Raw genomic sequence first — 12,958 nt, forward strand, 5'->3', positions numbered from 1 at the left:
TCAAATTAAAAATATTAAAATTTTCTTTAAGCTGTATATATTTAATCCTATAAAAATTAACGTAATTGAAATAATTACAACCAAATATATAAATTATAAAAACTTAAAGAAAAGCAAAAAAAAATAGATAAAATTAATAAGAAACATATATTTTTAACTAACTAACTTTAACTAACTTAAAGAATAAAATAATTAAAAAAAATATTAATTTGCAAAATACTAAAAAATATAAAAATAACAAAATATTAGAAATTACATGAAAAAACATAAAAATTAAAATAAAAAAACCAAAAAAATAAATTTATTAAACATTTTAAAGAAATATATATAAATTAAATATAAAAATATTATTAAATACAAATGTACATAATAAAAGCACAAAAAATAAATGCAAATAAAAAATATTAATGAAAAATGAATAAGTAATAATAAGAAAAAAATATTTTCCAAAAATTTAAATTATTTTTTCCATTTTTTTATATTCCATCTTCAATTTACTCATTTCAAATGCTGCCCACCCCATGTTCTCCGTCTGTCATTTCCTCAGCCTCCTTCAAACTTTATCTGCTGCTGTCTTTTCCAATTTTCCCTCGTAAAAGATCACACACACATAACCAAACACAGACACTCGTGTGTATAAAATATGAATTTTCGTAAATTTTCAAAATCTTATAATTTTTATTATTCACGGCCGGCAAGGAAAGCGACTCATCCACAACGCGTCATCGCAAACACTCACTCATTCATATTCGCCTACCAGCAACACTACAGTGTAGGGGAAAGTGCAAAGAGGGAGGTCGAAGGAGGCTTGTAATGTGTATATAAATGATAATGTGCTTGTAAATGACGAAAAATAATGTGCACATACATACAAATAAACACTTTTATTGGCCATATTTTGCAAATTGAATGTTGGATATGAAGCTATACGCACAAACACTTGTACACTGTGGTTTACCAGCCTGCCTGTGTATGTGTATGTTTGTGTGCCTTAGAAATTATTTATAAAATCATTAAAATCACGTTTAATAAAATAATTCGCGCGCATAGCGGGCGGTCACACAAATTGTTTTTGTTGTTGTTTTCTGTGTGTGTGTGTTCGTCTCATTTCGTTCGCCGCCGGCGCTCTGCTGGAGCGATGGCCGTGTTTTGCTCATAAATAATATGCGGAAGCGTGAACGTTGGCCACACTTATTGTTTGTGTGGTTGTCGATGTTGTTGTTTGTGGGTGGCAATATTTTTGCTTTTTTTGATTTGTTGACCGCTTTTTTCGATTGCTGAGATATTATATTTTCAATATTTTTTTGTTATTTTTCCGGAGGAGCTTAGTGATTTGTATTTTGATAGCACGATGAGTTATAGCACAACAACAATAGCAATAAAGTGAAATGAAGGAAGAAGCAGAGTTTTTCACCAGAGCCACAATTTTCTTCAATCAAGGAAAAGAATGGAGGTTGAGCATAGTCATTTGTATGATGTTGCTTCGTTTTTATATATTTTTAAATGTTTTTTTTTCGCTGTTGTTGTGTAACCGGTAATTAATCATATTTCTTCAATTTGACTTGACTTAATTTAGTTAGCGCGTAATCCCTGCCAAATGGTTTGGCAAATTTTCCCTTAACTTATCGAAAGTTAATGACGCACGAAATAAACTGCAATTATGTATATACATATATACAGACATATATGTACATATATCTATACATACGTACATTTTAGTATATATTTATCGTTGTATATATGTAGATATGTATGTGAGTTTGTGCGTGTTTAGGGTTGGCTGTTTGCTGCAGAATGCATCAAGAAAGTCGTAAATAATTTAAAATATAAACATGGGCTAAAGTGCAAAATAATGAAAACGAAAGTTAAACAAAATAATAATAAAAGTTTGGGTTAATAAAATTTGAAAGGAAAGTTTCGCAGATGGGGTGAAACGTCATATTGTAGTTATTTATAAATAAAGAAGTATTTGTGAATAATTTTAAAAATATATAATAACAATAATATATATATAAAAAACCTAAAAGTAGATAATAATACAATACAATTAAAATAATAATAATAAAATTAAAAGAACAATAAATACTTCCGAAGAAAAAATGGGAAAATTATAAAAAAATATTAAATTTAGTAGTTCAGTTTATTAATCAATTAAATTTAAATAAAAAAATTAAAAACAAAAAACTTAAAATATGATAAAATTATTGTGAATTTCAAAATTAAAAAAAAAGAGTAAATAGAAATACGTGGAAACATTTTAAAATGTTTTTTTTAATAATTAAATTATTTTTCGTTTTACTTTAAACGCATTTACATTTATTAAATTATATCAAGTTTTTTATTTAATTCTAAATTAAAAAAATAAGTACTTAAAAATAAACAAAAATATTCAACATTTAAAAATAATCGATTTTATATGTATATTTATATCTTAACACTTAACACACTTTTTTTTTAAATATAAAATATATAAAATTAAACAAAATATAAAAATAATAGTTAAAAAAAAATGTTTCTATGTATAAAATAGTGAAAAATCGAAACTTGTGCATACCTCAAAAACACAAAATACAACACTTCCCGCAAGTCATTAACGCTAGTTCCATTTATGCCTGCATTGCCATGAAGCCGCCAGCAGCTGTGCTCTCTTAACTAACTGGCTTTTTACCGGCTTTATTCCCTTTTCTTTTTTTTACTTTTTTGCACTCAGCATTATGCGAAAGAAAGCACACTATGGCATTACTGCAATTTTCTCTTTTTTTACGATTGCATAATTTCTTCAACTTCTATTTTCGCCATTTATGCTCCCTTTTATGACATTTTTACAACTTCAACGCGCTGAAAGTCTGTCGTCGTCGTCATCGTCAGAGTCGTCTTGCATACAAATTATGAGGTCAAGCACTTATTGTGTGCGGCGACAATAAAGGCGCTTGAACTGTAACTCCGAACTCTGCACTAATTGTGGAGGTAAAACAATATATGTAGAAAGTCGTAAGAAGAATAGAAAGTTGGTAGGGAGCAGGGGTTAAGTGTCTGAAATCGTCATTAAAGGGATGGAAATGATGGAAAATATAAAAAAAAATTGTTGAAATAAAAAATATATGGAAAAAATTCGAGATAGAAGTGAATTCATATTTTTTAACATCTGGCAACTCTGTAAATTTTTCTTTAATCATAAAAAAGCTTTTTCAGTTCCTTTTGCTATAATTTCTGTGTAAAATATTCAAACATATTTTTCCCAAGGAAGTGAATATTTCCACATCTGGCAACCCTAATTTTTTTTTATAAAAATAGTTGTCACAAAATTTGGTCGTGATTGCTGTATAAAGATATTCAGAATATTTTTTCTGAACTTAATACAATTGTTAACATATGGCAACTCTGTAAGTTTTTTTTACAAAAAGCTGTTGATGTTTTCATTTCGCTTCTAATTTTGTATAAAAATATTCAAAAAATTTTGGGAACTTAATACAATTTTTCACATCTGGCAACTCTGTTAATTATTCTTTCATTTGAAAAATCGTTTTTTAAGATTTTTTGAATTATATAATAGTAAATTATTTGCTGAACTTTATCTGCATTTTTACGTTTCTAAGTGCCGTTTTTGCCAGACCCCGAATCTCCCCTCAAATTCATGTCAAATCTTTACACCAAAACTATTCAAAGCCCATAAGTGTTAACCGCAATTTACTCTGAACTAAAAAAACTAGCCACTAAAGCTTTGCCCTATTCTCCTCCTCGCCACTTTTTCATCTTTTCTTTCCGCTTAGCTCCATTTATTATGCGCATTGCGTAATAATGTCAAACGCTTACCGTCCACTAAGTGCCAGAAGAAAGACTGCAATAAATAACTATAGCGACAAAAAGCGGCAACTACCTTTTGTTGTTACTGTTGTACTATGCCACATTATGTTTCGTAATATTTTTTTTTTTTGTTTTTCTTCTTCTGCTTTCCGCTTTGAGCGCAGTTAGTTATTTGAAGCGACAAAGCCAAATGAAGTCAATCCAAGCTGAGACTGAGACTGCGACCACGCCACAAAGCAAGCATGCTGACTGACTTGACCGGCTTGTAATGAGTTAATGACAGGCAATTAAACCGCAACAACAATCATCGCCACAGCAGCGGTAGTGGTTGGTGGGAAAATGTGTTAGAAGTGAAAAATTTAGCTAAAGCCAAAGCGTAACAAAAGCCGTTATTTAGGCGCGACCGAGATTTAGTCGAAGGCAACAAAAAAACTGAAAACGAAAAAGTAGAAGTGTTGAGGCAATTAATATAATTATTACATTATGCAATGTGGCTAACAAATTAGAGATTTTTCTACTGTGTGAGGATGGGGAAGTGAACGAATTACTGACATGCAGAGTTAAAGTGCCTATTAAGATACGAGTAGCTGCTGTGGAGAGAGTGTAGCAAGTAATTACTCAAAGTTTGCTGTAATTTTAAACCAAAAATATGACAATAATTTTATTTTAGATTAGTTTGGAATAAACATATTAGCTAAAAATGTTTTAGTATAGTTTCTAGATCAAACTTTACAACTGGTTTCATAACAACTAGTTTCTAACTTGTTGTTAAAATTATTTTTGTTTTTAAAATAATGTCCAAAATGTTTATAAAACTGTTTGCCATTGATATATGAAAAAAAAATACTTCAACTAGTCTTACAGCAACTAGTTTGTGACTAGTTAACACCATAATAATTGCTTTGAAAATATTGTTTTATAACTGTATAAGTTCTAAACAATTTCTGTTTGTATTTTTGTTTATTTATATATTCTTAAAGCGTATGTCTTTAAATGTACTAACTTTACTTCTTTTATACTTCAAGTACATTATTTCTTAAAATTTACCAACTGGCCTCAACACAACTAGTTGGTAATTAGTTAAAATTTTTCTGATTATTTTATCTATATATCAGGATGCAGGTGCTTAAATTATCCAAAAATACATTTGTATTAATGTTTTTAGAACTTTCATTTTCATTTGCTGCTCTAAATAGTTTTCATATTTGGTACACACATGCTTATACTGTATGTTTGTACATAAACTCAAGGAAAAGCTAGCTCTCGCACTGAAAAATTATGTTATTAAAATATAGAACTATTTTTTAGTTACCTTGACGCATTCTATCGTCAATGGAATGATAATTTCATGTTAAATTTTTGTATTACTACATTTTCAAAAAATTTGAATTTCCAAATTTATTTGAAAAATTTTGAAATTTGTTATTTATTTTTTAATTTTGAAATTTGTTATGTTTTTTTAATTTCATTATTAAAAATAATTGTTTTTTTAATTTTTTCAATTTTTTTATTTCAATATTTTTAGTTTTTGTCTACTTTAAAATCACATTATTTAAACATGCGCCAACAACTCTCAGGTGTCAGGGTGTATTTCTATTAAAAGCCGCTGAAATGTGTTCTTTTTTCACTGCTCCTGATGATTGATTTCCTTCGGCGCCCGTGCGTCGCCCCTCACCTTCCCCTGCTGTTGCATAAAAGTCTAAAATGTTTTGCTATTGATTGACAGTTGTTTGACGTCTTTCGTACAAGTTGATTGGTGTGCGGTTTGTGTGGCAACAATTACACACACACACACCCACATACATGTAAATATGTGTTTATGGAAATATTAATAAAAGCTTGTACTCTTAGTACTCTAATGTACCGTTTGTTGTTTTAATATTTTTTACTTAATTTTCGGTATATTTTTTTGATTTTTCAACTCTACACGCTTTTGGTTGCTCTAGTTTTTGTGCATATATTTCTCCAATTGCGCCGCACGTTTCACCTAAATATTTATATTTAGTATCCAAAATTTTTATGTAATAATGTGTGCGTTTTTCCTAAACGCCTTATTGCTTCTTTGGTATTTCCTTGTTGAAATTCCGTTGACTATCGCCACAGGTAGATGCAGACTGCTGTTGCTAAGGTGTTCTATTCATGGTTTATTAAGAATTTTTGTTAAATTTTCTGGCATTTTCTGGCATTTTTTGGGTCTTTTTTAATTTTTTGTGCCCCAAATAATTTCACTCAATAAAAAATAAAAAAAAATTAAAATTTATTTAAAAATTAAATAAAAATTTTAAATTTTATTTAAAAACTAAAAATAAAAAAAATGTAATTAAAAAATTATAATTTTAATAATTAATAATTTTTAATAACAATTATTTTTATAAATTTTAATTTATAATAATTAGATAATTTTTTTAAGTTTCAATTATGAATAAATTTTCGAAATTCTAAACAAAAGCATATGAAAAGCCTAAACAATCCATTAGAAATACATTTAAAAAGTTGGGAAGGAAAAACTAAAATATTCTCTCCATAAAAAATCCATCAAATTTGCTCCACATTTTAGCGCAACTTTTTTAATGTCACATTATTTGTTCATATATACATATGTATATACTAATAAGTTTCTTCTTTTTTTCCCATCTGCTTGCAGGCGGTCGTACAACAGAGCCAGCAACAGGCTTTACTCAACAAATCCAATGATGATCTGCGACGGAAACGCCCGGAAACTACGCGGCCAAATCACATTCTACTCTTCACCATCATAAATCCATTTTATCCCATCACAGTGGTAAGTGCAAAAACACATACAGTTAAACTATATATTTACATAAGAGTATATATAGACATGTATATGTATAACTGAATATATGTTATATAAATGTAGTACATAAGTCGATTTCAAAACTTTTTCCTCTGGCGTTTTTCAACACTTCAAGCGCGTAAGCCATTAGTAGAGCCTGTGTTATGAGGCAAATATATGTATGCAAAATATACACTCTTCAGTTGTAAGCGAAATATACACTCTTCAGTTGTAAGCGCCGTCGTTAGAGTCGCCTTTTAGCCAAAGTTACTGTGGAGTGTTTATATGTGAGTGGGAACAAAGCCGGGAATACAATAACAACATTTTATATGTATGTACATATATATATATCTATATACATATGTATAAAGGGGTGCGTGTGTTGGTTGAAATGCAAAATAAACGTCGAAGTGCAACGCTGAGTGCCGCCTAAGTGTACAACAGCCAGCCGCGCCCATTGAGCGTGCAACAACCTCATCACTCATCGGTTGGACGGTGACAAGGATGATGAATAAAAAGGAAACAAAAAAGAAAAGCAAAACAGATGGAGACAAATACTTTATTTAACCAAGAGCCAAGGAGTTTTGAGTGCGGCTGTTCAAGAATTAAGCAAATATTTCGATCTCGAAAACCTAACTCTGTTTTCTCTAATATTATGTTCCCACAAACGCTAATCACCGAGGTTTAGGCTGTTGAGACGTTTAACTCACTAAACCGCTGGATTTAACAAGATTTCGCCACACAAAAATTACACTTCATAATCACTTTACCGAAGCGATTTGAAGCTGAACTACTCTAAATCACCCTATGCGACTCTGATTTTGCGCCATCTGTTGGTAACATTTGTTTAATCAGAGCTGCTTTTCACTACAAACTGTCAAAAAATGTCACAGCTACGATCAACAGCTGCGAAGAGTGTTTGTTTACAGTTAGTAGGTGATGGCTGCTGCTGGCTTTCAGAAGAAGATGAATACCAAACGTATTATATTTTTAAATTAAAAATATAATTATTTTTAATAATAACTCATAATTTGTGTTTTCATCGTTTCACTAGCTAACAGTACAGAAACACTCTTACGTATATGAGTCAAAAACAGCTGATTTGTAAATCTCCAACGGTAGTGAGAACTGGATAGTTTTGTGAAGCGTTTAAATGTAATCTAATCACTTCAAATTTTCTGTCGGAACATGCTATAAGATCTATCTTAAGATCTCTAGAGCTGGATCAGTGTAAACCCAGTGTTCCAATTTACGAAGACATAGTGATTTCGGTGTCTCTGTGAACCCTCATTAGTACTGTTCTCCTCTTTTTGAAGAATTTCTCTCATTAGTACTGTTCTCATCTCCTTGAAGAACTTTTTTACACCAAGATATCAGTAGCAAAGTGTGCCATCCTACTATAGTTGTTATTGTTATTGTTGCAGTGAGTCGGCGGTGATGTGACGATCCTCTTGACCAGATAAAAATCTGGGCCCATTCTAATTATGTAGATCTGACTGTAGTGGACCCGACCACCAACGCACTTTATAGAGGTCTCCGAAAAGCTCCGTTTTTCTCTTGGAAGCAATCTATAAATTATTTGATGTGGTTTGAGACTCAACTACTGCATTTTTTACCGGAGTCTCAGTTGTTGTTGTTACATAACGCCAGGTTCAGATCAATCTTTCTCGAGATGTATCACCGTATATTTCCGAATATGAACAGTGATCCCAACAACTAGGTTTGAGACCCAAACATCTGAATTTTTTTGCGGAAAGTCTCGGGTAGTTTTAGATATACCTAACCCCGTATTCTTGGTAAATCTTTTTGGAAACGTATCATCGAATATTTCCGAAGATTAACTTAAATTCGAATATCTTCGTCTCTAAATTTCTAAGATATCTTTGTATTTTAATTGTATTTTAATCGGACTTCTCTTAATGGGAACTGAAATCTCAGACCCTAAATATGAACTGGTTGTTTATGAGTCCAAAGGAAACAAAATGAAAATAAATCTTCATGTAGGAATTCAAGGACGTCATGTGGGACCAATTTAAATTTATTGAAGACAAACGAAGACATTTCTCTTCCTTGGCCGAGGTGAGAGTGTTATACGAAAGATTAACTTGAGCTTAGTCGGTTGACTCAACGGCTTTGGATAGATTTAAGGCAAATAGCTTCTAGGACCCTAAAAATTTACTTTAGTAGCTGCCACTAATATTTTATGCTTACACCAGCTCTTACGTATAGGGTATACAAATATTTTATCACTACATTCTTCAAAGCAGCAGCCAAGTGAATAGTGCAAAAATGAGTGACAGACTGTCAGGCGATGTCGTGACGCATATCAACAGCAATAACTACAAAAAAAAATTTTTTTCGCCATTCCTTTGTCACCCCTTCTCTCTTTTCGCTGTGCGCCACGCGCATTTTAAAGCGGATAACTATTACAATAACAAGAAAGAAACTTGTATAAAACATACTAAAGCGCGTAAATACACGGATACATACATATAACTACGTAAGTGGGTGTGTGTGTGTTTGTGTTTGCGTGGAGAGGAGTACCAGCAACACTAAGCAAATGGATTGGTATAACGGTGAAATGTGGGTGGCGCATTGGCTTTAACTGGACAACAGTAAATAAACAAAACTAAAAAATGCGAAAAACCGTTAGCTCAACTCACATATACACATAACAACAACAATGGCGCACAGAAACAGCGCAGAAATTCATGTCCTGTTCGCATGCAGGTACCGAATTTTTATTTAAGCACGCACATATGTACATGTCTGCAAACACTATAAACTGTATATATGTATGTGCGCTCGCTGAATTTTCCATAACTGCCCAATGGACCTTCAGACACAATGGCTCCTGGGGAATACAGCACAGCACACACACACACGCACATACATTTATCCATTGCATTGTTGCTGTGGACGCATATCAATATTCATGCATACATTCTGGCATTCCCTGTACATGCTGCCATGCGCCTTTTTATGACCATTTCATAAGCTTATGTTTGTTTGTTTGTTCCCGCCGCCGCTATTGCTATTGTTCACATTTGCAAAGCTCATCCAGATAGCGCCAATAACGCAGCGCAACAACAATGCAGCAATGACCACTGCACATGCACGCGCCGTTAGAGTTTAGTATACAATGCACAGCAAGCAACTGATGATTGGTTGTTGGTGAGGAAAATGAGAATTTCGCCATTTGCCAATGTGTATTTGTGAAGAAATTTCATGAAATATTTAAATTTTAATTCCCAAATTGTTGTATGGACATTTATGCTATGATTTGAATTGAAAAATATCAATTTTATATGACTGCTAGCTAAAATATCTTTTATTTTTGCGCACTTAGAGCCAAAATGCAATTGTGTTATACACGGCGAATACGTAACATTTTTTGAAGTGCTGAGTTTTTGATTAACTATTTGTTGTTTTTGTATAAATGTTTAGACTTTTGAGACTTTTATTTATAATAAATGTTGTTGCAATAACCATTGATATTGATACATGAAGCTTTTGAGTTCAAGTAAGAATGGAGCCCATCAGCTTGTTTGACTTTCAAAATTCAACCATATATATACCCGATTTGAGTATATTTGTACTTCCGGTTTATTGTATATGGCTTTCCTCGGTCAAAATCAGATATACCTTGCTGAAATTTTCAGAAAATATTTCGTTTGAGATATTGTAATTTTGTATCAGAAAGTGATGAAATCGGTGCAAATCTTCTCCGTTCCTCCATATATTCAATAAACCTATGTTTGTACTTCCGTTAGTATTTATACTCTACATCTCAGCTAGTTTGCAAGATATGTCAATAAAACTTAGCAAGCATGTTAGTTTGAATATATTGAAGCTCGTACCAAAAATAGAAATCGGTTCATGCCTTACTCTAGCTTCCATACACCGAATATAATGACTTGCAATCTTCGGGTTGATTCTTCACCACATATATTGTACAAAGCGTGAGCTATTTTAATGATATTGAGTGTAAATGTCACCTGAAGTATTCTTTAGTTCGATACCAAAAATTGATGAAAACGGTCTATATCTTCCCCTAGTCTCCATATGATCAATAAAATTATATTATTACTTTCGGTTCAACTAACACCGTATATATCAGTTAATAAGTGAGGTTTAATATTGAAATTAATTGGACATATTTTCTTGAGTATAGTGTATTCTGCTGCCTAGAATCATTGAAAGCGGTTTAAATTTCCACTCAACACCATATACCCAATATAAGGAGTTTCGTGTCTTTGATTGATTTTCTAGTTCAATTATCGGTTTGTCTGCATGGTAATCCCACTAGTCTCCATATGATGAATATATTGATATTCACAAAGTGAGATATTTTAATGAAACTTGGCAGACACATTACCCTTAAAGTGTGTTAAACTGGTGTCAAAAATTACCACAATCGGTTTATAATTTGGACTAATAAAGAAATCTTAATTAATAAATTTTTTTCTAATACATGTTTCTTACAAATCTCATTATTTTAAAAATCTTTAACTCCTTAAAATTCTTTAAATATTATCTTCGATTGCGCACGAAATTAGTTCTTACTTGTTTTCTTTTTTAAAATTTCTTATCGAAAACTTTATCAGACCCAAATTTTAGCTTAAGCGCTTTTCTCAAACAAACAGTAGTCGCAAAAAATATGTGTACGGCCAAAAACTGTGCACAATGATGAGGAAAAATTCGCCACAAACTTTTTAAATAATTCAATTCGCAAGTTGTGACAACTATTTAGACTGAAAGCAAAATAGCTGGCAGCAACAAAAGAAAACAAAAATTGCAGAAAGTGCAAAGAAAACATACAAAAGTCGGAAAATGCAAAAGATATATAGTTGAGGCTAAGAAGCGAGGGTGGTGATGTGTGGCGAAAGCAAGCTTTTAGTATAAGCCAGTTCAATGAAGAATGTAGTCTAAGAATTTCTATGAAGAATTTGCAGACAAAATAAAAAAAAATTTGCGCTTGTGGCATATGTGCCGTTCGAGGCATTATGAAATACGGTACATTTTTATACAAGTTTAAATGTATGTGTGTGCGTTAGTATTTGTGCTTTTGCTCTGCTGCATCACAAACTATTTAATCTTGCCACTAAATCCACTGTACTTTCGTAGAGTAATGGTAATAAGAAAGTATTAAAAATTCAGAAACACACACACACTCACACTTACATACTCATATATATGGAAATATATTGCATAATGCAGACTGGTTTTCCAACACGCGCTCATATACATTCATATATAAGCTTTGGTGATGACTGTAGGCGACAGCAACGACCAACGACATTCGATATTATGGCAAATCAAACATCAATGATTCTTGTGTAGAGAGTATGCATGCAGCAGCATTTTGTTGTTGTTGTTATTGTTTCTGTTACTGTTTTTTTGTTTTTGTTTAAACATTTTTCTCGTTGTTTTTGTTGCTTTCCGCCTTTTGTCGTTATTGTTTTTGTTATTCTTACTTTCTTATTGTTTTTGTTGTTGTTGTATTTCACATATGGAGCGCTCCAACGACATTGCTGCTTGTATGCTTAAGTGTGGTAAACAAACAGTAGAGCCAGCGATGTTTTAGTTACATATGAAAGAATCTATCTATATACATCCATATGTACCTGTGTACATGTGTATGTGTTGCTATATATATGTATTTATGTCTATATATGTGCATATAAGCCTCCGAACGATTTTCAAACATACTGCCGACTCTTTTTTGTTGCCATGGCCGTTTGCCTCTTCAAATAGTGTAGCATATCAGCAGGCTCGAAGACAGCCAGATAGCACAGCAGCAACCAGCAACAACAATAAAAAATACAAAAAAATATTGTTTGATATAATCCTGCCAGTCGAGTGAACAGCCGACTAACACTGCAAGCGCATTGCAAGCAAGCAAGCAGTGAAGCGTCTATAGGCTAGTAAGCTATGAAGCTTCCGCTGCCAGGATGTGAGACACCAAAGCTCGAGACTCAAAACACACACACGTGCCTAATACTTTCATCCGCTACAGCCGCCAGCAGACGGCCACAAACAATGCGTTGTGCGCTCGAATGTCATATGAATTTACCAACACAAGCTCGCTGGTTGGCTGACTGGCTGGTCGAGCGCCCGCCCGCGTCATGGTAAAAGTTTCTCAGTTGTAGGAAGGCAATGGGGCGTGCAGTGCAATGCAATGGAAAAAAATTGTTGAAACTGCAGGGCTTAAGTTGCCTGTCGATATTTGAATTTCTTCCGCAAAGTTTCCGCGCCAGCGCCTAAATGTGCACTAAGAAAAATATACGTATGCAAAGTAATGTCCTTGCTGGCTTGAGCCGCATTGTTGATGTTGTTGGTTTCAGTTTTTATTTTTGG

The 12,958-nt window shown here is 32.4% G+C and overlaps 1 protein-coding gene across 16 annotated transcripts in view; it reads left to right on the forward strand.

Moving 5' to 3' along the window:
- LOC105210691 (heterogeneous nuclear ribonucleoprotein L) overlaps nt 1-12,958 on the forward strand; it is a 216,598-nt gene that overhangs the window by 74,691 nt on the left and 128,949 nt on the right. For all 16 annotated transcript variants that reach the window (XM_029039344.2, XM_029039342.2, XM_029039343.2 and 13 more), the window contains one exon: nt 6,449-6,586. In XM_029039344.2, coding sequence (XP_028895177.1) covers nt 6,449-6,586 — 138 coding nt within the window. The remainder of the gene's footprint in view (nt 1-6,448; nt 6,587-12,958) is intronic.

Source organism: Zeugodacus cucurbitae, chromosome 6 (genome assembly GCF_028554725.1).
Source record: "Zeugodacus cucurbitae isolate PBARC_wt_2022May chromosome 6, idZeuCucr1.2, whole genome shotgun sequence".
Classification (NCBI taxonomy): domain Eukaryota; kingdom Metazoa; phylum Arthropoda; class Insecta; order Diptera; family Tephritidae; genus Zeugodacus; species Zeugodacus cucurbitae.